Source organism: Lepisma saccharinum, chromosome 18 (assembly GCF_977018435.1).
Source record: "Lepisma saccharinum chromosome 18, izLepSacc3.1, whole genome shotgun sequence".
NCBI lineage: Eukaryota > Metazoa > Arthropoda > Insecta > Zygentoma > Lepismatidae > Lepisma > Lepisma saccharinum.
Genome location: NC_139246.1, coordinates 20,078,186 through 20,104,341, shown reverse-complemented (window position 1 = coordinate 20,104,341; position 26,156 = coordinate 20,078,186). Strand labels below are relative to the sequence as shown.

The 26,156-nt window shown below is 35.9% G+C and overlaps 1 protein-coding gene across 6 annotated transcripts in view; it reads left to right on the top strand.

Moving 5' to 3' along the window:
- The window catches only part of Rad17 (Rad17 checkpoint clamp loader component), a 52,314-nt gene extending 47,282 nt beyond the window's left edge, over nt 1-5,032 (top strand). For 4 of the 6 annotated variants that reach the window (XM_083139602.1, XM_083139605.1, XM_083139606.1 and 1 more), the window contains exon 13: nt 4,091-4,532. In XM_083139602.1, the coding sequence (XP_082995728.1) occupies nt 4,091-4,121 (31 nt within the window). In that variant the 3' untranslated portion in view covers nt 4,122-4,532. Of the gene's footprint in view, nt 1-4,090; nt 4,533-4,636 lie in introns of those variants that run through there. The other 2 variants (XM_083139608.1, XM_083139607.1) reach the window with 2 other exon arrangements.
- Nucleotides 5,033-26,156: the final 21,124 nt, after the last annotated feature.

Sequence of the window (26,156 nt, the reverse complement as noted above, 5' to 3'; positions counted from 1 at the left end):
ATCCCTCAACAGTGGAAAGAATCCATAATTGTTCCTGTGTTTAAAAAAGGTGATAAAATGAACTGCAATAATTACCGTGGAATTTCTCTACTCTCAACAACATACAAAATATTGTCTAACATTATTTTAACAAGACTAACCCCATATGCTAATGAAATTATAGGTGATTATCAATGTGGATTTAAACGTAACAGATCAACTACAGATCAAATTTTTCACATCAGACAGACACTTGAAAAAAAGTGGGAATATAATCAAAATGTCCATCAGCTATTCATTGATTTCAAAAAGGATTATGATTCGGTCAAAAGAGATAAATTATATAATATATTAGTAGAGTTTGGAATACCTAAGAAGCTTGTTAGTATGATAAAAATATGCACCAGTGAAACAGAAAGTAAAATTCGTGAGGGTAATAATATGTCTGACAAATTTACAATTCATGATGGGTTAAAACAAGGAGATGCATTATCTCCATTGCTCTTTAATTTTGCCTTAGAATATGCTGTAAGGAAGGTAAAAGAAACTAAAGAAGGATTAAAATTAAATGGTGTGACTCAGTTGTTAGCATATGCAGATGATGTAGACTTACTGGGGGATGATGTGAATACAATTAAGAATAATGCTAAAGTATTTTTCAAAACTGCTAAAGAGATAGGTTTGGAAGTTAACAAAGAGAAAACTAAATATATGCTTACAGGCCGAAACCAAGTGTTAGGTAATAATCAAAATCTAATTATTGATAACAACTCGTTTGAACCAGTTTCCAAATTCAAATACTTAGGAGTAATATTAACAAATTAAAATTATATTAAAGAGGAAATAAAAAGTAGGCTTAATTCAGGAAATGCATGTTACTTCTCTCTTCATAAACTTTTGTCTTCTCGTTTAATATCTAAGAAACTAAAAGTTAAAATATACAAAACAGTAATTTTGCCTGTAGTATTATATGGGTGTGAAACTTGGTCCTTTACATTGAAAGAGGAACATAAATTGAGAGTATTTGAAAATAAAATCCTTAGGAAAATCTTTGGACCTAAAAGGGATGAGGAGACAGGTGAGTGGAGAAGGTTACATAATTTAGAACTACATAATTTGTACTCATGTCCAGATATTATTAGAATAATTAAATCAAGAAGACTTAGGTGGGCAGGACATGTGGCACGAATGGGAGAGGAAAGAGGAGTTTACAGGATTCTTGTTGGGAAACCAGATGGTAAGAGACCTGTAGGAAGGCCAAGACGAAGATGGAGGGACAACGTTGAGATGGACCTAAAGGAAATCGGTAGGGATGGAAAAGAGTATATAGAACTTGCTCAAGATAGGAACAGATGGAAGGCCTGTGTTGCTGCAGCCATGAACCTTCGGGTTTAAGAAGGCTAGAGAGTTAGTTAGTTAGTTAGTAAATATTTAAGAAGCAAGAATGGATTCCTTTACACAGGAATAAACTTAATACTCTTAATACTACATAAATGTGCTATTAGAAGGGATAAGTTTATTTTGTGTAATAAGTGCAGTTTTTAAACCAAATTTAAGATTATATTCACAATTTTAAAACCAAAATGTCATTTTATATAGTACTTTTAATGTGATTATTCACCGCTATAACACCAAAATTTTATTTTATTTACCGCTTTTGAACCCGAAATCAACTCTGTTTTTGTACCGAAATTTTGCTTTTTTATGTACCAAAAATATGTGCCTCTAATAATCACTCATCCTCATCATCGTGACTAGCCATAAATGGCAGAAAAGACAACGTAAAATAACCTAACTCAATCGATCAATCAAACAAATGGTAAAAATTGGATATATTATTGCTACATGTTTTGTGTTACACGTAATCACATTTTTGATCTATTAGTCAATTACTTAGGTTTAAGGATATTTTACTCATGTATTTTAAACATCAGATCATTCAGTAATTAATCATTCATATTTAGAAAATCAACTATCCCAGATTAAAGGATAAGTTCATGTGGCATTGCATTTTTTCAATATCAAATGGCAATGAAGTTACTGTGTGTAAAATGCAAAAATAAGTAATTTTAACTTTACCATTAAAATCTTGTAGATTCGTCCTTATTCTTTCATTCTTATTCATCCACCATTTTATCCACAAAACATAATATACTTTAAGATAAAAATTTAATGTAACGTTGGAAACCATGCTTAATATGCTTGCACATTGTCTCTTAGTCCTCTCTGTTTCAAATAGATATTATCACGAGAAATTGCTCAATAGATAGCATGAGAATGTAGTGATTTTTCAAGTGGGGGTGGAGCCAATTAGGTTTTCAGATGCCAAATGCAATGAATTTATGGGGAGAATTTGCAGAAAATGAAGTTAAAAATTGCTTTCAGGTACTTGCAGTGTTTTATTGCATGTTCACTATTGAGGAATGCAATAATAAGCTTTGGAGGAAGCTCAGTATTCTTGATCAAAAATTATTATTCCACTTGCAAAATGGGGTTAAGGTTGTCAGCGAAAATATGGATGTTGGAGTGCCCCATGGGAGAAATGAGATTATAAAAAGGTATAAAAATTTAGACTTGTTTTTATTCAGATAATACCTTATTATGGGTATTTCGCAATCCATTGTAGTTTGATACAATGATACGTAATAATTGTGCCTGATGTCTAGTTTCTACAAGACAACATTTGCACAGTTATACGAGTTTGTTGAGGTTAATGACAGGAAAGGATACTGTTAGGTAACTGGAGCAGAGTATATGCTGGAGAAAGTAAGCTGCTTCATGATGTATATTTCATATTGACAATATACCGGATTTTTAGCATTTATGTTCAAGGTTTAAGTTACGTGATTTTTTTAAATAAATTATTTCAATCATTTTCTGGTTATAGAAATAATTTATAGATTCATGTACAAAAGTAATTTATAGATCTCAGAAATGACTTCTGGTGAAAGTAGTCTCATAATCTTTCAAGGATGTTTATTAGACCCTTAGATATTCTCTAAGATTTTCAAAGGAAAAATACAGGATTACAAGGGTTGATCAAATGAAAAGGTACGAAACGTCGTAACAACGGAATCGTTTATATAATACCGATGCCGCGATGGGAGAACGTAGCATGATATGTAGGGGTGCGATTGTAGTCGCCACGCGGCATCGGAGCATGCAGGGGAACGCGCATGCACAGGAGAGAACAGAGGCTCCGATACAGAGCGCCGTCCAAGTGACGCGGCAGTCTGTGTTCGGACAGGATGGCGTTAACATTGGCAAATTCGACTGTTGAGGAGCAGCGAGGCGTTATCCGTTTTCTGACAGCGGAAGGTGTTAAACCGGCCGATATTCATCGCTGGATGGTGAACATTTACGGGGAAGACGAACGACCGGGGCTGCTCACGGAGGGTGTGGTTCTGCTCCATGATAACGCACGTCCACACGTCTCCAGGGTCACACACGCGGAACTGGCCAGGTTCAAGTGGGAGCAGCTAGACCATCCACCCTACAGTCCGGACTTATCCCCCTGTGACTTCCATGTGTTTGGTCCCCTGAAAAAGCATCTCAAAGGAAAGCGCTTCACCTCGGACAATGAACTCAAGGATGCTGTGAAAGACTGGGTCGCGTCACGGCCAAAGGAATTCTGGGATAAAGGAATCATTCGGCTCGTTCATCAATGGGATCAATGTGCTCAGGCCTATGGAGGATACTTTGAATAAAGTATTCATTTACACCGACAGTGTCGTTTTGTATCTTTTCATTTGATCAACCCTTGTAGAATATATGTTTTGAAAGACAAAGCTCGTATTTCATACAAAGAAAACGTAATATATAAACTAAACTCTAAGCACACTAAAGTTCTGCTGCTTCACAACACGTTTATGATTTCATGTATAAAAATACCAAATATTTTGTATAGAAATATGTACAAGATAGAAAATACTGATTGTTAAACTGTAAATAGTGCCATTGTCATTAAGCTCTAACTAAACATGGCAGCTGATAAAATTTAGCAAACTATAGTGGTCAAATAAAAAATTAATGAAATTAAGCCACAAAAACTAAAAAAATAGGTGTTAGCATTATTCCACTAATTCCTTTTTATTTTAACTTTGTTACGCAGGCAGTCTTCTGCACAACACCTTAAACATTGAAAACAAACATATATTTATGTGCACTGTGCTGAGAAAAATAAAGCAACTTTAAACATGTTTTATTTTCATTTTTTGTTCACGTGAACATTAGGTTTGATAATTTTGATCAAACAAGCAAATAATGTTTACACTAAATAAGTGAGAGTTACACTACTAAATATTCAATTAATAAATTATAAAAATATTAAAATTAATTAAATATTCCAGTGCAGTTTGAGAAACCTCAATTGAACTTGATTAATCCAAGGATTTCAGTATTGTGCTAGACAAGTTTATAAAATATTATAACCCAAGACATTTAGCGATAACAAAGGAGTACAAAAACTTAAAGAAAAGAAAATCCATAAGATTTAATAATACAGTTTTATGTAAACTGTACTTCTGTACATTATTTAAGTGAAACTACATGTTTTTGTTTCTGAATGTCTGATTAGTGTGTAAATTGATGTTGTATTAATATATTTTTGTACATTTTTTTTTTCGTGCATTCGTTTGTCTTACAAAACTTCTGGCAGTAGTGAAGTGATGTAGTGTACGATATGAGTTTGCGTGTGGAGTGAACTAAAAGCGGTTCATATAGTTAATGAACTATTGACAAGGATGCAATTTGCATGATTCATAGCTTCAAGTCCATGCAGACAGGCAGAACTTAAAAGTGTGAATAAAGAAAAACTACTCAAATGGAGAGTAGAACGGAAGTATTCTTTTTAGCAGTCGCCCATGAGGAAGTGGAAATTGAGAGAACTTAAAATTCAGGAAAATGTAAAATCAGGGAATATTTTTTTTTTTAGTTATGCTATGCTGAGACTATGAACATTGAATGTACAATATGGGCGGAAATGGAAAATCAGAGTGCAACTGTATATAAAATATTTATTTATGTATTGTGAATAAATTTTGATACAAACCTTTTTCAGATTTGCTTTTTCTTAAATATTGAAATTATCATAATGTTAAATACTGTGTAAAGAACTTAATTTTTTAACATTCTGTGGAAATTACTCTACAGGGTGTATCAGAAGTCTCTTACCACCCCTTGTAAAATCTGCAGTGATGTATTTTCATGCAATTTGATATGGGCGATACAAAATAGGCCTAGGGGGACACCTTTTGGAGTAAATCACGGGGACGGCTGCCATCTTGGTCCCGTCATCTTGAATTCAACTTTTTTTATTTAAAATGTTAGGTGATACATGACCATAGGCTATAATTTCGTCAGGATGTCAAATCTGAAATCAGATTTCATGTAACTTCATTTTGTGAAAAGTTATTGGCAACTGAAAGTGATGTTTACCTGTTTGTTGCGTGCTGATACATGCCGTTAACAACTGAGGAACGCATCCAGATGGTCAGACTGTGGGTGGGAGAAGTGCCCGTGCAGTGGCTGCCGATTTCAACCTGCGTCATCCAGAGTGTCACATGTTGCAGTGGCATAGTTATTAACCAAATTCGAGGAGACTGGCACAGTCTTGGACAGACCGTGTAGTGGACAACCACGGACAGTCACGGATGAAACACAAGCTGCAGCAGTGTTGGCCTCCTTCTCGACGTCACCGCAGCGAAGCACACATGGTATAGCAATGCAATGTGCTATGAGTCACAGTTCAGTGTACAGGGTGCTACAGAGGCACAAGTGACATCCGTAGAAGGTGCAAATGCAGCAACACCTCTCCGAGGATGATCCAGATCGCCGCGTGCAGTTTTGGAAGTGGGCTATCGTGCAATTACGGCTAAATCGAAACGTCACTATGCAGATACTCCATTCCGATGAAGCGAACTTCTACGTAAATGGGGAGGTGAATAGGCAAAACATGCGCTATTGGTCACATGACAACCCCGCATGGACAGATCCCTCCAAAGTGACTGGTGCAGACAAAATTATGGTGTGGGCAGGCATATAGGGAACATGGATAATCGGTCCTTTTTTCATTCAAGGAAATTTAAATGCGGAACAATACCTGGGGATGCTACAGGAACAGATACTGCCATCTCTGGTGTCGGAAGATGGTACATTTCCCAGGTACACCTCCCCATTATGGCTTCCAGGTGCGTCAGTACCTGGATGAACAATTTCCTGGGGCATGGATTGGTCGACGTGGGCCAGTTGAATGGCCTGCCCGATCACCAGACCTAACTACAATGGACTTCTACCTTTGGGGACACGTTAAGGCTATGGTGTATGGTGTGAAAATTTGTGATCTTTGTCATCTGGAACAACGTATCATGGCTGCCTTTGAGCAAATTTCACCAGATACCTTGCTCGGTGTCCACAGACATTGGGAGAAGGGTCTGCACATGTGCATTGCCCAGCACGGACAACATGAGGAGCACATTCTGTAACAGGTAGACATCACTTTCAGTTGCCTATGACTTTTCACCAAATGAAGTTACATGAAATCTGATTTCAGATTTCACATCCTGACGAAATTCTAGCCCATGGTCATGTATCACATGACCCACCTATCATTTTAAATTTAAAAAAAAGTTGAATTCAAGATGGCGGAACCAAGATGGCGGCCATCCTCATGACATACTCCAAAAGGTGTCCCCCTAGGCCTATTTTGTATCGCCCATATGAAATTCCATGAAAATACATCACTGCAGATTTTACAAGGGGTGGTAAGGGACTGTTGATATACCCTGTAGATTAATCTGTTTTAAAAGCGGGCTCCATACTACATGTTTGTGATTGTGTTTAATGATTTGCTGTGCCTAGGACCTGTTATTGCAATATAAGACACACAAAGTATTTTAAGTTTGCTCTAGGAAAATAAATGTACCACAATTAATTACGTATTTAATCCATTGCCAAATATTTAACTGAAGAATAATATTTATGCTTTTCCATTGCCTATATATTCGATTAAAGGCGAACTTCCTAAAAAGACCATGTCAGGCAATTTAAATGTGAAAGTTATGCTAGCAAATGCATTTAAAATTCACAAAACAAAAAGGGAGGAGAAAAATAAGCCTCAACAATGAGAAAAATGCAACAAAAACGTTAAGATATACTGAAAAATGACCTACAAGAGAAAAAGGGCTGGAAAAAAAGCAATCGATATCAGGGTCAGCATTGTGTTGAAAGCTCAGGAAAGAAGATGATTTTTCATCAAATACTTTCTGTTGGATTATGACAACATAACAATTTAGGTATTTTTTGATCCAAATTGATTAAAGTTCCTATTGTTTTTTTTTGTTTTTTTTTCAAGAATTGCTTAGAGTGAATCCTAATAATAATAAAGGACATGTTATGCAAATCAGTTTCAAGATAATTGCAGACTTTTCACATCTAGCATGCATAGATTGAGTGGAAAGTTTGTGCTTTGAAATAAATCTCATCTCTGAATTGTGAGCACAGTATTATACTCTTCAAGAAATGAAGTATTTTTAAGCTGATGAAAGTTGAAAGCAACTACGGTGGAAGGGGAGTGCACTGGTGCTACCACAGGGAGCACTGCTACATGCTCCAACCTTGGGCTGAAATCAATTCTGGGGGCGGGACAAACATTAAAGTAAAGGAAAGCAAGACTAGCAGAATCTTAAGAGTAGGTACTTGTAAATAGTTGCTAAGTTGAAACAGAGATGGCAGCACAAGGCATGTAAACAAGAAGATTGCTGTATTAAAAATAAATAATAGTGTAAATAGATGTAAAAGTTAATTAGAAAGATAAACAATAATAAAAAAGAAAATATATACAGATGATAAATTAATAAAGATACAATTACAAATAAATTAACAATGTGCTCATATGAAAGTATATACGAAATGTAAAGTGGAAAGACTGATATAAATTTGTGTCTACGAACAGATTCTTAATCTGTTAGCTTATTACGATCACCTTGTGGAAATTTTTGATACATCAGTGGCAGTGCGTTCCAGTCGTGACCCACGTCACAATTGCAGCACCGACTCGGCTGTGCGTTTCAGCCGTTGCACCGAGTCTACACATCTGGTCGCATTTAGTAGTGGTGGCACATTCTAATTGACGCCCCAAGGTGGGTTAATGGATTAATAAGACTTGAAGTATAAAAATTGAAACAGGATAATCTTTATGGGACTTATTGAAAAGTCGATACATATCTACGAGGATGGAACAATTAGAAAAGCTAAGAACCCGCGATCCATGGACGTATGAGAAGATAGATCCAGAAGAAAGTCCAAATTCAGCAGGAAGACCAGTTGCAGAAGGAAGCCCCCCCCCACCTATATGTATAAAGGGAGAAAAAATGACCGATTGTGAATGTGGAAGTGACAAAGGAATAAGAACTTGAATTAAAAATAAAGCAATTATAAAAGCATTGAAATCTATGTAAAAGTCCGATTACCTATATACAAATATATGCTCATGTGTTTTCAACTATAATATTAATGTAAAAAAGGAAGATATAACAGGGACCTGTAACGTAACACAACTTGTAACGCTGTCAAGTTACGAACGGAACTATCGATATGCGTTACAATAGCATTGGCGTTCCATACAGTACCGGACAGATTGGACCTACCAACAACCTGGGTAAATTAAGCGTACCGTTACTCAACGACCCATTCGCTTCAGGTACTTAGTGGAACGGGTACGATCGTACCCGTACATACTGTACCGGAACGGTGGCTAGCGGGTACGAAATGGAACCACAGTTTGGTAACCGGTACTAAAGTACTATGACCAGCGCTTGTTGTTAAAATACCGGTACGTGGATACAAATGTGTGAGGCGGGTAACATTTGTAACAGGAAGTTACGGTACGTATCATAACACATTCTGAGCGTATCCAAATTAAGTTTACTGTCAATCAAAATTCCATAGCAGCAAATGGAATACCGATAAAATTAGACTTCTTTGTTAAAAACTAATTAGAATAACTTTAGAAAAAGTAATTCGTGATATTTCAGGATAATTATTTTATCAGCAAAATATGTATAAATACCATCTAGTTTATCTTCTATTAATTTGTTAATAATGGTCAGCTATGCAAAAATAGAAACAATTAGTTTTAACATGCTCATGTATAATATACTAATTACAATGACGTGCGCAGGAGGTCGATATTCGTCCTTCAGGAAACCTTCATGCGCACTAGGCACCATTATGTTTAAAATAGAGAAGTGATATTCAATTTGACGGAAGATTATTCTAATTAGAGCATGGCAAATCAACATGATTGTGGAAAACCGGAAGTTGATGGACGCCATATTGAAAAATGTTACTTCTTAACATAGAGAAGTGAAATTTAGTTTGACGGTATATTATGCTAATTAGAGCATGTTACTTATAAAGATAGACAAGTGAAATATGGTTTCAAGGTAGCTTATGCTAATTAGAGCATGGCAATTCAACATGATTGTGGAGAACCGGAAGTTGATGGATGCCATATTGAAAAATATTACTTCTGAAGATAGAGAAGTGAAATTTGGTTTCAAGGTAGCTTATGCTAATTAGAGCATGGCAAATCAACATGATTGTGGAGAACCGGAAGCTGATGGACGCCATATTGAAAAATGTTACTTCTTAACATAGAGAAGTGAAATTCAGTTTCATGGTAGCATATGCTAATTAGGGCATGGAAAATCAACAAGAGAAGTGAAATTCAGTTTCATGGTAGCATATGCTAATTAGAGCATGGCAAATCAACATGATTGTGGAAAACCGGAAGCTGATGGAGGCCATATTGAAAAATACTACTTGTTAAGATAGAGAAGTGAAATTCGGTTTGATGGTAGCTTATGCCAATTAGAGCAAGGCAAATCAACATGATTGTGGAAAACCGGAAGTTGATGGACGCCATATTGAAAAATGTTACTTCTTAAGATAGAGAAGAGGAATTTGGTTTAATGGTAGCCAGTGCTAATTAGAGTATGGCAAATCAGCATGATTGTGGAAAACCTGAAGTTGTTGGATGCCATAATGAAAAATGTTACTTCTTAAGATAGAGAAGTGAAATTCGGTTTCAAGGTAGCTTGTGCTAATTAGAGCATGGTAAATCAACATGATTGTCGAAAACCGGAAACTGATATACGCCATATTGAAGAATGTTAGTTCTTAACATAGAGAAGTGAAATTTAGTTTGACTGTATATTATGGTAATTAGAGCATGGCAAATCAACATGATTGCGAAATCCGGAAGCTGATGGACGCCATATTAAAGAATGTTACTTCTTAAGATAGATAAGTGAAATTCGGTTTCAAGGAAGCTTATGCTAATTAAAGCATGATTGTGGAAAACCTGAAGCTGATGGACGCCATATTGAAAAATGTTACTTCTGAAGATAGAGATGTGAAATTCGGTTGTAAGGTAGCTAATGTAAATTAGAGCATGGCAAATCAACATGATTGTGGAAAATTGGAAGTTATGGAAGCCATATTGAAAAATGTTACTTCTTAAGATAGAGAAGTGAAATTTAGTTCGACTGGTATATTATGCTAAATAGAGCATGGCAAGTCAACATGATTGCAAAATCCGGAAGCTGATGGACGCCAAATTGAAAAATTTTACTTCTTAAGATAGAGAAGTGAAATTCGGTTTCAAGGTAGCTTATGCTAATTAGAGCATGACAAATGAACTAAGCTGTGGAAAAAAGGAAGTAGATAGATGCATGTTGAAGAATGTTGCTTCTTAAGAGCCCGTATCACCGCTGGTGATGATACCTAAAAATAGGTTCTTGCGTCGACGTTCTGTGCTCGAACAGTCAAGTGTGTGGCATTTAAATTTTACTGAGTTAAAGATCAAATATGAAATTTGTTATGCCGCGAAGCCTTTTTTAAATACATTATTTATTACGTAGTTTTCCTTATCTCAATTTCGTAAAATTCACTTGCTTGCCAATTGTATGTAATAACTTAAATCAACATTTTAAAGCACAAGAAAGCTTCAACTGTTCTTCTACAGCAAAGAAATGAAACTGATCTTACAGAATTTTCTTTAGAATGTCTGTAGCTTTTCGACATACAGAGCAATGTATGTAAATTTTAACTTCGACTTTTCAAAGCTGGGGGTAATCGTTTCCCCCTCTGTACCACTGGTGCTCCTATTGAACCACCCTCCTCACTCCTCAGCCCTCCCTTTTTTCTTTCACAATCGGTCTTCCCTTCCTCAATTGGCAAGAAAACCGCATGCTGAGAGCTAGGAAAAGAAAAAAGAAGGCAGGGAAAGGTTTTGGGGGAGAATCAATGGTTTGGGGCGATGCTTGTAAACAGTTCTTCACTATGCTATATCCTAATACTAAATCACGATGGGTTTGTAGTGCAATGACAACAGTGAAGGATGGTGGATTTCCCCAGTATATTGTTCACAAATGGGAAGGGCTGATTGCACAGACTGAAGTACACCTTTACTAAAGGTTTGCCCGCGAAAGAAAAATTGCCAAATTATAACTTTTTTTTTTTTTGAGAGCACGATAGTCCATTACCGAGGGTTTTTTTTAGGGGGAAGGTGACTGTACCCAAAGTTTTTAGGTAAATATTGTGTAAATTCTATCTGGTGGTGGATTTATCAACCAGTCACGCAAATGAATGACTTTTTAGCTGTCGATCATAAATAAGTTCATTGTCAGTTTGAGATATTTCTGAGGTGGGGGACATTTTACTTTCCCTTGGTAGATAAGGTTTAGAATAGTGCGGGAGAAAAAGTGGCAAACAGTGGGGGGGGGGGCAACTGGCCCCCGTACCACCCTAATCGCTGCCACTCATCTCCTTTAATAATTATTTCAGTAAAGTGAAATTATACGTATGACTTCTCCCGATATTCCTACAGTTTCCACAATGGGCGTGAACCTCCCCTTCCTCTTCTCACAATTAAACCAATGAGATATGAAAAAAACGTTTTTGTAAGAAAGATTTTTACAGTGCACAACTAAGTACACACCATTAAATTCCCAACTCATTTTATTTAGTAGTATGCACTATTTCGAGAAAATACGGTCACACGTAAACCTACAACAAAGAAAAACTTCCTGATCCGTGTACGGTGAACCGGTCGCCTGCACAATGGTACCCACATTACTAATCCCAATGAACCATGAATACCCGCTCCCGCACGTACTTGACTAGCTTCTCCAGCCTGCAGCTGCGATACTCGTGGATCCCGCCCAGCAAGCAACCATAGTTCGACGACACTAGCCCGGTTTTATCCAAGCTGCGCTGACGCACGGAGAGCTGGGTCCCGAGACGAGCAACGGGAATTGAACGGATGCCCGCCGTATTCATAGTTAAATCTCAAGACACTGTGTAAGAGATTCTTAGCCAAGACGATCTTGGGAAGGTAATCTCGTCTTGAGACAGTGTCGTTTCATAGTCGTATCTTGAGAAACTCTTGGCTAAGAGCCGCTCTTCCCAAGGAAAGAAACTTTCTCTTCGCCAAGACGACGATCCTGAGATACGATTGCCTGAAGTGATACCAACTTAAAAGAACTGCAAGATAAATTGTCAAAAGAAACAACAAAACACATTTTGAAATACATTAATAAATTACGTGAAGTTATGAACAGAGTCGTAAAAGTACATTTATTTCGATAAGTGATGATTTTGTTACAGAAGATGAATTACTTTCCTGGCTTTGTATGTTTTTCTTGGGTTAGCGATAGGGTTGTATGTTGGTAGTAAAACAAAAGAAAATCACGCAGCGGTGTGCAGTCAAGACGTAAATTCACAACAGGCGCTGTGCTGTAACTTCATGTTTTGTTGTTCATATACGTTGATGAAAGAGAAACAAGAACAACAAAATAATTATCTACTCACGGATTAAAACTTATAGATACTAGAGTTTGGATTCAAATTAAAAATTAACCAGTAATTAGTCTACATAGAAACGAGTTACATCAAAACTCAGCGTACTCAATTCTGCGTTAATCTATGCTACGCAATTTTTTTTGTCTTGAGGAGAAAAAAGTGTCCCCCCCTTTTTTTTTTGCATACGATCGCTCTCTTTGAAATTCTATAAAAAAGAAATGGGTGGTCCGATTCTAATGAAATTTTATTACGGTGCAACCAGGAAGGTTTTAAACAATTCTTAATTTTCAGATTTTTAAAATTTGTCAAAAAACTATTGTTATCGATTTTTGCGAAACTACTTCTCTTATAGTATTGTAGTCCTACAAATACAATTTTGGTCTTGCTTTGAAGGTCTTTGCATCTGTTTTTCAAATCCATTATTATTGTCAATTCACGTTGCAAAACGGATTTTTAATCAACGGAGTACAGGGTGTCTACCAAAATAACAAATCCAAAATTCTTGATCTTTCTTCCCTTTTTCTTAACCTTATTTAATCGTTCACTTCTTAGGCATAGTTGCAAATTTAGATATTTTTATTCAATGAAAAACCCTTACCAGAAGGCCAGTGAAGATGAAAACTGAAGCTGTGCTTGACTTGCTTTAATTATTAATGCATGTAAAAATTAATGCTCCAGATATCATCTTAGATGGGGAATGGCCACATTACGTTATGTAATATTTTTACAAAACTTTATGCATACAAAAATGTAATTCTTAAGAACCAAAGTAAACAAATTTTAAACAAAACTCAATATAATTTAAATTTTCAAATATTCAATATTATTAAATCCTAGGACAGGTATATAACAATTTAACTCGCTACACTGCAAAAAAAAAATAGCAAACATTCTTGACCACAAGCATGATTTCATGACTATCTTGACTGGTAGACAGCCTGGAGTAAATATGTACATGGAACGTGTCCAACACTGTTAGCACTAAGAGCCTGCAGTTTCTATGGTTCAACGGACATCGCTGCATTGATATGTGCGAGAACCATTTCAATTCAACTTTTTTGGGACACAAATTTGATACATTATATATTAGAAAAATCAATTCATTTGTGAATATATATCCATAAGCATAAGATAAAAAAAAAAGTTTTAGTTGAGCAAAATGGGAATTTACAGCTGCAGGTATGCATTTGAGGAATCTTATGAACTTGAAGGTTACCAACCTTACCACGCTTTCACTGTAGCATCAATATGTTTGAACATAATTTCCTTACATCAGTCTAATACTGGGATGCTTCTCCATTTTCTACCCAAGTATCAATTTGCAACAAATGAGAAAGGGCTATCTAGTCCAAACTTACCTGCACATTGTCATGTTCTTTTCAGAAAACCATAGAACAGATGTTGTTCACTTTCGGAACATTCTTTAATTCATTTACGTTTTTTTTATCAAAGTAATTGTAATTTTTTTTAATAAAAGTGTTTTTGTAACTGAAGAACGTACGTTTCCGCAAATGGTTTGTGGGGCTATGTGTCGATGGTTCGTGGGGCTATGCGAGAATGGTGTGTGGGGCTACGCATATTTCTTTCGAAACCAATTTTTAACTATTTTAACCTAAACGTGACCCTACCTAACCTAACCTTACCGGGAATCGTTCATGGGGCCATGTGTCAATGGTTGAATTTCCGCTATGAAACATTCCCACATCACACAAAACACCTTCCAGATGTTAAACAATGCTACAGGAACTTATTACCGTTAAGTAGTTTCTTCTGTAAAAATGAAAAAATCTGTCCGGGGAATATCAGATTAGTACCAAAACTACTTCTATGGATTCGAAATCCCAAGCGGAATACTCATAATGAATTTCCACAATGTGCATATAAATTGTTCACTCCTCTCAAGAGTATAAGTGAAATGCAATGACATAATTCGACACAAGTACAAGTAAAATTCATCAACGAAGAAAGCGTAACATTGAGAAGTTGGAATTTCAAATGGGTGGTTACAATACACGTGAACAAGATATGCGGAGCGATTATAGCCTGGCATTTATGCACAAAATGAGTGTATAGCAAAGGACATCAAATATTCAGAATATGTTAAGAGCTAAACTTTTGACAGAAGACAAAATAAATCTACTGTCATTTAATGAATATCTGAGATGTATCAAAGTTTAATGCAAAAGTGTATAACAATACACTGGGTGTGTTTTTTATTCCATCATAAAACAGAAGGTACAAGATTATGGGATTCTCACATATGAGGAGATGCACAAACATTACCAAACTAATTTATCCCACTCCCTAATCACAGCCTCTCTGCCTTTGCTCATTTACGCTGTACCATAGGCTATAGAAACAAAGTGCGAGTCCATGGTCACAATAAAATGTTCCAGCGAGCTATGATCAATTGAAGGGCTTGGTTGAAAAACATGGTAAGTGACATTTTGGTATTTTTGAGTTACAAAGTAAAATGTGCCATCCTTCAATTTTAGAGTGAAATTGCCATGTCATACAATTTGCATTGGACTCGGTGAAGCCTTCTGAAATTGGTAAACACAACACAAAAACAATTTATCTACAGTATAGCTTCTAATAATATTTTTTCATAATGAACTCGGAAATGACCAAGGTGTCACTTAGCATGTTTTACACACAGAGACCTTCAATTGCTTCCTATGAACATTTCTCTTGCATAAGTTACTCATTATTTTTCAAATCGTATAAGGAGTATATATTTTTTTACCCATTCAATTAGAGTAACATTAGCTTGATGGTACACTATCATCAGGCCTTTTCCCATTAATGAATGATATCAAGAGAATTTGATGCACTTACTTACCTCAGTAACTCTCAACTGTACCAGGCTATACTGAATAGTTGAAAGCATATAATTCCTGTTGTAAATAATTTTTGGTGTGATACCACAGATTTTTATGTTACTTTTTTATAGATTGTCTGTGCATGTGTGCACATGGTGCATACATACTCCCTCCCATGGCTTCCAAGAATATCCACATGTTACAAATTCATAAAATTGATTGATTGATTTAGTTTACTTTACTTCGCGTTTTGTGCCTCTTGGCTAATTTGCGAAGATGGGGATGAGTGATGAAATTGATGAATGGACATTCACAAACAACTAAGCCCGGGCGGGATTCGAACCCGGGACCCTTGGCGTCGCAGTGCAATATGCTAACCACTCAGCCACAGGGTCCGGCACAAATTCATAAAAGAACCAAAGGAATTAAGATAGTTAATTTTCCTAGACACATGGACATCACTGAGAAGTTAATTTTACTAGACACATGGACATCACTGAGAAACATTAAACTGTGTAATAAATAAAAATCAAAACTAATTTACAGGTAAAGCACTAATTTATTTTGAGAATAATCTTGTTCACTGGTCATACATAAAGGAAGGTCACATTTCATTATTTTCTTTGACTCTAAAAAAAAGGGGAAAGAACATAAGTTAAATGAAATTATGTTGTCCACGTATACAAAATACACATGTTTTTGGTGACATTAAAACCATGTAGTAAAATGCATGGTTTTAAGGAAAATACAGTTTTGCAGCATAACTTTTTGATATTCTTAGTATCAATCAATAGTATCAATGCACACAGCACTTGGATGAATACGAATTTAACGTCATGGAAAATGCTAAAACAGCGTTCACAATAAAAATCAAACGAATCTCATAAAACTAGGATTCCTACCACTATAATTCACAGTCACACACACATGCTGATGCAGAAAATTGTGTGCGAGAGAAAAAGAGAACCATTGAAAACTGAGTGAATAGTCTTTGACAAAGTATAAGCTGACCACATTGTTATATTCATATGAACAGTCTATTCACAAGAAGCTCCTTTGCAGCTCACCATTGTTACGATGCACACGTGTAGGCTCTATTTCTACAGACATGATATCTGAGGTTCCTTGAAAATTTCAACATCGCCACTGTATATGATACCCATATTGTGGAAAACTGCACACGCGATAACAATGTCTCGAACTGTTTCCAAGTCTTCTGGACAAACGTGGAAAACGTCGCTTCCATATCCCAAAGGTACTCTCCGCAACATTCCTCTGCTGAGCATGGGCATAGTTGTACCTCTTTCAGGATCAGTTGGTGGGTCTTGGAATGGACTGTAGAGGTATGGTCAAGCTGAGCTGAATATCCCTTGCCATGAAGAATTGCATCTTGTCCTTTGGAATATCGAATTATCATAAATACTTCCTGCCCATCTAGCCACGAAGTCAAGAACTCACTTTTTGGACCTGCACTACCTGAAAAAATAACAACAAAATATCCTTAAGACTGATCTCACAATTTAAAATAAGAACATGGAAAGTTGTAACGAAAATTCATTCCACATAAATTAATGCCTGACCACAAATTAACCCAATACACATACCTGATTATTAAAATGTCCATATCTTGTGCATTTTGAAATGCAGAAAATACTCATTTCTGAAGTTAATAACATGAAAATAACTGTGTTTGTAAAAGTTTTTCAGTATTATTCAAATCTAAACAATTGCTACATACCTGCCTAAACTACTTGCATAAGTGCACACGAGCAGGATGGTAAAATTATTCTCATCAGAAAAACTGTTCAGTATTTGCTTATAGGCACATGTAGAATATGATTTATGTAAATGCATGTGTGTACTATGAGAATATCGAAATTACAAAAGCAGAGTTTGGACCTATATTAATTTATGTCAAATAAAAATTATCTGAAGGGATACAGCCTCTTCTGTGTACACCTTTGGAATGGAAAATAGAAGAGAAATATTCATGATTTCACAATTATGCTTGTTCAAATATGTTCATGTTAAATCATATATTTTTGTGTAATCATATATACTGTAGTAATAAAATAAAATCAGCGACTACCTTCATTCACCAGGTGATGAACCAAGCTTTGGGGCTATTTTCACCAGGTCTCGTGATTTGTCACTGTGGAAATTTATTTTTAAGACACAAATATTTTCTTGTATTCTATCTTTTGCACTGCATGTTAGGGAGGGCAGTTAGGTATTCCATTTGTGTGTCTAAAAATAATCAGAAACTTCTATAGTGCACAGGTTAGGTAGTTTGATTAACTGTTATTGTCTTGTTTATTTTCCCAAGTTAGTGTGAGTAATTTGACATACATACATTGAAAATGTGTGAAAGATATATCTGGTCTCACCACATTGTGCCAGTAGTTGCCCAAAATAGAAATACTAGGTACCCTTAACAATCTGTACTCCCTCAAGAAAGTAAATGCCTTGCATGGTTTATGTTAAATGTTGAGGTTTTTCACTATTTTTAGCTCGCACAGATGTGTCATTGTGAAATAAAGTACGTCTGTTACCTTACTGTGAAACAGCCTGAGGGCTTCTTGCAAGTGAATATAGCACCCAGCACGACATTCCACAGTTAGGTTTGGAGTTGACGTGTTCTTTCGCTCTTTTTGTGTGCACATAAACGGTTTTTTTACTAATAAAAGGCGGCGAAAGTAACCGTAGATGGAAGGTTTTAACTTACGCCGGTCATACTTTGGAATCAAATACATCCGTTATTTGTGTTTTCCGCGAGTTGGAACCAATTTAATATTACGTAAAACATCGAAATCTGTCCATTAAAAAGAAAACAAAACAATTCTCGAGGGAGTACATTGGATTAACGGCACCGAAATCCTATTGTATTCCATTATTTTGCTACACCACTGAGTAACAAATCTATGCACTACTTCAGAATCAAATAATGTTCATGCAGAAGCAATATTATTATAATACAGGATTACACTTTTCTTTATGAATCAATAAACTGAAGAAAGAGAGGCAGTACAACCAATTAACAAGGTTTATGTTTCCTCAAACTAAGATAATTACGTAGAGAGTAGTTCAATTTACATACCTGATGCAAAACTGAGGCATAAAAACTGGACAAAACAGCTGTTGCAATGAGAAAATCTTCAAAATATGCATCCTCTTTATCATAGTTTCTAACTGCAACGTCCATTTTTATTTTCTCAAGAGAACATTCGTTATCTCAAGAGACCTGTTTCGTTCTCTTGGCGAATACAGGATCTTAAGAGACCGAATATCGCTCTTACGCTGCCAAGAAGTGTCTATGAAACAGCAAATCTTAAGATGGATCTTGAGAGAGAACTATGAAACGCCAAAAGTGTCTCTTGGCACAGACTGTTCTTATCCAAGATGGTGAAGCAAACCGTCTCTTGGCTAGTATCTTGAGATACGTTTATGAAACAGCATGGCGTCTTAAGAGAGGTCTCAAGACGCTTTCCTTTCTTGAGAAACGACTATGAATACGGGCCTAATAATTAGAGCATGGCAAATCAACTTGATTCTCAAAAAAACGGAATTTGATATTTATTAGATATATTTTGCACAGGAAAAGAACATGCATGGATTAGATTTATGCATTTTAAAAATCCAGTACACAATTATATCTATATCATGTATACCACCTCTCTTTCACGCACGCAAACCGCACACAACTACGGACGGAAAGACGTACACACACATCTACACATCCGAAGAGTGTTATACATTCGCACGTATATCCCTGATAAGCATAGTATGTACGAGTTGCAGCTCTTGGTAGTGGATGAATCTTTCCAAGGATATCAAAACGTGTGTTACTTTTCGAATAACATACTGGAGACCTCTGGATATGGATGCAGGATATTCAGTGAATGCCTTACGAATATCTAGAACCGGAAAAATATGTCCGAATATACCATGTTGTAAGTGACAATACAAATTCGTAAATATAATCTTGTTAATCCATATAGTCCAGATAGTCCTCGAAGTTGTCGGTTCTAGTCCAAAACCTTGGTTTCGCTGTTCCTTATGAGTATCACTTAAATCATACCATAACTCCACATCTAAAAATGACAACAAAAAAAACAACTAAAAAAGTACCCTTCAAAACGAACATTTTTCACTTTGACGCCCATCAACTTCCTGTTTTCCAAAATCATATTCACACATCATATTCTAATTACCATATGCTATACACAAAACGAATTTTACATTTCTATTTTAAGGAGTATCATTTTGTCAATATGGAGTTCATCCATTTGCAACATGTTAGTTTGTCATGCTTAAATCAGCACAATCTACCATCAAACCGAATGTCATTTCTCTATCTTAAAAATAAACATTTTTCACAATGGCACCAATTAACTTCCGGTTCCACACAATCAAGTTAATTCGCCATGCTCTAATTACCATAAGTTACCATCAAATCGAATTTCACTTCTCTATCTTAAAAAGTAGTATTTTTCAATATGCGTCCATCAGCTTCCGGTTTTCCACAGCTTAGTTCATTTGTCATGCTTTAATTAGCATAAGTTACTTTGAAACAGAATTTCACTTCTCTATCTTAAGAAGTTACATTTTTCAATATGGCGTCCGACAGCTTCCGGTTTTCGACAATTATGTTGATTTGTCATGCTCCAATGAGCATAAGGTACCAACAAACCGAATTTCACTTCTCTATCTTAAGAAGTAATATTTTTCAATATGGCGTCCATCAGCTTCCGGTTTTCCACAATCATGTTGATTTGCCATGCTCTAATTAGCATAAGGTACCAACAAACCGAATTTCACTTCTCTGTCTTAAGAAGTACATTTTTCAATATGGCGGCCATGAACTTCCGGTTTTATACAATCATGTTGATTTGCCATGCTCTAATTAGCATAAGTTATCATCAAACCTAATTTCACCTCTCTATCTTATGAAGTAACATTTTTCAATATGGCATCCATCAGCTTCCGGTTTTCCACAATCATGTTGATTTGCCATGCTCTAATTAGCATAAGCTAGCGTCGAAGCAAATTTCACTTCTTAGGATAAATCTTTGTTTACATTCAGCAGTAGTTCAAAATAGCAGCGTGTTGTCATGACTGGTATGGTAGAAAACGTTTAAATTACGCATTATTTTTAAATATTGCGAATGCGATGTGAATTCCAGGTACTCTAACAAATGTGAAGCTGTACTGAGAACGAAGCATTTAATTATGATAGGCAAAAATAACACGGAAAATGCAGGCGAAACTATGTATACGCACTGGTTGTCCAAAGCAGTGCTGTATCATCTGCACGTCATGTTGTAACTGGGGTGCTTAGAAATTATTTGAAAATAGAGGAATTGAAATTGACCTGTACTTAAAAAGCTGGGATAGGAGAAAATTGCGAACGTATCGTTGCAGTTCTTTCTCGAAAGAGAAAGGCTGGTTTAATAATAATATTCGCGATTTCATGACCAGGCTATACTCACTGAAAAAGGACATCGTACTGAATGAAACAGTAACATTAGCATGTTTTTTCTGGTTACATTTGACATTAATTCATTCTCAAACTATTTTCATCTTCTCTCTTAATCGACTTGCACCTGTTCCAAATTTCACACATGCCTTCATGGCGTGGTGCTAAGCACAGGGGAGCACTTTACCTTTTTTTACCTTTACGTAATACCGGCAGTGGCGTAGCGTTATAGTACGCCCGGCGTTCCAAGATTTAAAATTTCAAAAATGCGTAAATGCTGTAAATATAAAGTAAATCTTGACTAATTTCATATATGTCTGACCTTCATGGTATTATAATAGCTATTTTTCGCGATCCGCTTGCAAAGCTCCACTAACAACACTCGTTCTAGCATTTTTTTTGCAATGCCTTTCCTGGCCGGACGCCGAGCAGGTTCGGCGTACAAGGACCCTATATTCCTTGCGGCTTTTCTGGAGGGAAAGCTTGGATCTCTAAAGCACGCGCCCAAATGCTCTCTCTTACGCCCGCGTATGGAGCAGAGGGCTACGTGATTGGTTCACGTGACCCTTCCTGCCTTCTGAAGCAGACGACAGCGGTAGAATTTCTACCCGGTTCTTCGCCTTGTGCCACTCATGCTATGTCTTGCTACAATACGCAATATTGACTGACGTAACTTTACCAAACTGAAATATAGCACTTCTTAATGGCTACTGCTCTACCACTTAATAAAAAAAATAATAGTTTTGCGGGTTATTATTTTTTCGTTATTATGTAACTGCTTAATATTGTGTCAATGGAAATGTTTAGCATTCATTTAAAAACTCTTAACATCGAATGGTCTCTGGACAAAATTATTTTAAAATGTTTATCAACATTCTCAAGATGTAATAAACAGTGGTCTGAATTACTAATCGGCACTGTTACGTTAGTGGAGTGTACGATAGTTGGATCATCCACCCACCTCCGTGTCAGAGTGTTTTGCACAGCGCGCCAAGACGACAGAGGCCCCTGATTCGAATCCCGGGGTGAGCACGGGTGTTCTTTGCGAGTGTCCCTTCATGAATATCATCATCACTCATATTCATATTCGCGATTAACCAAAAGTGGCAGAAAAGCGAAGTAAAAGAAACCAAATCAATCATTAGTTGGATCATTCACAACAATGACGTCAACTGTTGTCCAGAGGCTTGTGATTCAGGTAGGTTTTATAATGATTTGTGTCATGCCGAAAGGTATAAAACACCAGAGTTCAAAACATTTGTTGCATAGTGAGGCATCTAATTTTCTAGCTAAAAACTGCATGGATGATGATGCTTTATTGCAAACGCAGCTGACTTCAGGCAAATAAACAACACCTGTGGCGACTAATTCCATAAGTAAATTATTAACCAAGAAAGGGCCGACCTTTCCTTCGGACTTGGCGATCCCACCCGAAATGCCCATGCTACGCCACTGAATACCGGTAATACATGGACGCATTGGGTGAGACGCTTCATGATTTTTCGGAAAAAAAAGAAAAAGCTTTATTTATAAAGTACAATTTAAAACTTTACTTTCATGGTAATATCTCTCGAAAAATAAAGTAAGCAGACTCGTGCATTCTTCGTAATTTCCTTGCCGAATTACAGTGTTATATCCCCCATACCAATCTTCTGTCAATTACGTTTTCCCTGATTTATTAACAAATTTCATTTTGTTGATTCCACGGGGTGGAAACACATGAAAACTTATAATTTGTTCTGACCCATAAAACGATTTAGAGAAAAAAAAACCCTGGACAGTAGACCTTACTCTCTCGCATATTCCCCATGCTTTAAACGACTTCAACACAGCGTATCCTACTTAGAGTACTTCCTGAAAATCCCACCAGATGCCATATCGGTTAATTTTAATCGCGAATGCTCACTGAAAAAGGACATCGTACTGAATGAAACAGTAACATTATCATGTCTACTTTTTTTTCTGGTTACATTTGACAGTAATTTATTCTCAAATTATTTTCATCTTCTCTCTTAATCGACTTGCACCTGTTCCAAATTTCACACATACGTAATACTGGTAATACATGGACGCATTGGGTAAGACGCTTCATGGTTTTTCGAAAGAAAAAAAAAGCTTTATTTATAAAGTACAATTTAAAACTTTACTTTCATGGTAATATATATTTATCCCTCGAAAAATAAAATAAGCAGACTCCTGCTTCGTAATATCCTTGCCGAATTACAGTGTCATATCCCCCATACCAATCTTCTGTCAATTACGTTTTCCCTGATTTATTAACAAATTTCATTTTGTTGATTCCACGGGCTGGAAACACATGAAAACTTTTAATTTTTTCTGACCCATAAAACGATTTAGAGCAAGAAAAGAAAACCCTGAACAGTAGACCTTACTCTCTCGCATATTCCCCACGCTTTAAACGACTTTATTTTACTAATAAAGTTTACATTGATTACATAAATTATAAAATTATAATTTTTGGAATTCTGGATGATTATAAACAGTTTCAATTTTAAAATACAGTCAACACATGTGCGTTAGACGATTATGATTTTCGAAGCACGTAAAATATTTTAATTTGAATTACTCTGGTGATGTAGTGTCGACTATAGAGCTTATTCCCTCGTGTTTGTGTCCAGTCTTGTCGCTTTACTGCCTGAATTCACTGATTTTTCCGTATCGGATCTGTCTGAAAACTATGTATAGATCCCGAGAAGAAATATTTTGTTACCAACCTCGTGTTGTAACCATAAGCCACACAATGATTATCGCCTTTTCTTAAGACAGTGCCTTTACACATTTGAACTCCATGCTATTCTATTCGCGATTAAAATTATCCGATATGCCATCTGGTGAGATTTCTTTTTTGCCCTAAATCGTTTTGTGGTTCAGGACAAGTGAAAAGCTTACATGTGTTTTCCACCTCGTGGAATAAACAAAATGAAATGTTTAAATAAATCAGGGAAAACAGAACTTATTGACAAGATTGGCATAGTCTGTTCACTCTATATTCCGAAATAATCTTTACATGAAAGTAAGTTTTAAATTGTTCTTTATGAATATAACATTTTTTTTTCGAGAACAATGTATTATGTATGTAATTTGGAACAGGTGCAAGTCGATTAAGTGCAAAGATGAAAATAGTTTGAGAATTAATTAATGTCCGCAATCATAAGTCAGAAAAACATAATTGACATGCTAATATTGCTGTTTCATCCAGTATGTCAATTTTCAGTGAAGACTGAAAATAGCCTCAATGAAATTATTGTTATTATTATTATAATTATCCGGTGTTGTTATTAAACCAGCCTGCCTCTTTGGGGAAAAAAACTGCAACAGCATGTTTTCATTTATTTCCTCCTAAGCTTTGCAATACATGTGAATTGCTTTATTTTCAAATCATTTCTGAGAGCCCCAGTTAGGCATTTACAACCGAGGTGCAGTGCAGATGAAACAGCACCGCTTTGAAAACCAGTGCGTATACATTAATTTCGTGTGCGTTTCCCGTGTTATTTTTATTATCATAATTAAATGCTTCGCTCTCAGCACAGCTTCACCTTCGTTATAGTTCCTGGAATTCACATCGCACTCGCAATATTTAAATATAACGCGTAATTTAAACGCTTCTTCCATACCAGCCATGACAACACGCTGCTATTACGTAGAACGTACACTAGGTATTATGACAGCTCCTGCTATCTTTGTATTCCAATGCCTACTCTATATAAAAGAGAACATTCACATTTATGAGGAGTTAGGGTGTTCACATGCCTATCAAACCAGAAATAGGGATTGTTTAGATGTAACACAAAAAACCTTCTACTACATGTCAGTTAAGTTTCACAATGCTCTCCCTCTGTCTTTAAGGCAACTGCCCTTTTTAGAATTCAAAAGAAAAGTACAAAAAATATTGACCGATAATTGTATATATAGGGTAGAAGAATTCTTTGAAATTAATTGTGTTAGGTAAAATAGTTATGATTGTAAAACAATAATGTTAACTACTAAATTTATGTAAGTGGTGTTACGTTTCTAAAATGCTTTTTGGATGTTTTTTTGTAAGATCTGTATATACTTTATATGTATATTTTTGACGATTGTAATACATGCGATGTTCTCATATGTTTCTACAATAAAAAATATTATTATTATTATTACTACTACTGAATGTAAACAAAGATCTATCCTACGTAGAGCGGCCATATTGGAAACGACACCAGCGCTCTGGTGGTAATTTTAATCGCGAATTGAAAACCGGAAATAAAGTTCCCGCCCTCGCCAAGGAAGAACAGAAATGTAAACATCCGGTGAATATCGCCCATACGTTATTCAAGGCGCTGTAAATTTTACTAGGCTACCTTACACAGAAAGTGTCACTAGCTTTCATTTTATGTCATAATTTAATTTCTAAACCATGCAATAAGATTAAAACGAGGAAAACATAATGCGTATTATTTCTTCTACAATGACATTTGATATTTTTTTATGACATGACAGCAGGTACTTATGTTTTTTCGTGACTCAATAAAACACCAAAAAACAAACAACCAAAGATCCCTTAAACTGGACAACATTCAATTTCAATTGAATGAAATTGGGGGTTCAGGCCCCATTAGCTCCAGGTACCCAAGCTCAGCCCAGTAGGTAGCCAACCTTGGTTCATATTTATCTTTATACCCATGTAGAATGGAATAAGGACTTTTGTTTTGATTTGCTTGACAAAATTTTAAAATTTAAAACGAGCGAGCACCTTGGCTTCACAATACGTTGATAGTTGGCAATATTGAAGTTACAGACAACTTATAGAACAAGATTGAAAGTAAAGCGTGCATGAGTGATAGTAGTTTTAAAAATTTGGGTATGGAATTTTGTTTAATGTGTATGATTGTATCATTATATGTGGAAGCAAAGTAATGCGATGCATGGGATTATGTTTTCTACCTCGCATTTACAACCTGATGAATAAGAAAGTGGAAACTGTACAAGTGACTTAAGGTAGCGTCACCTCTCTCTCG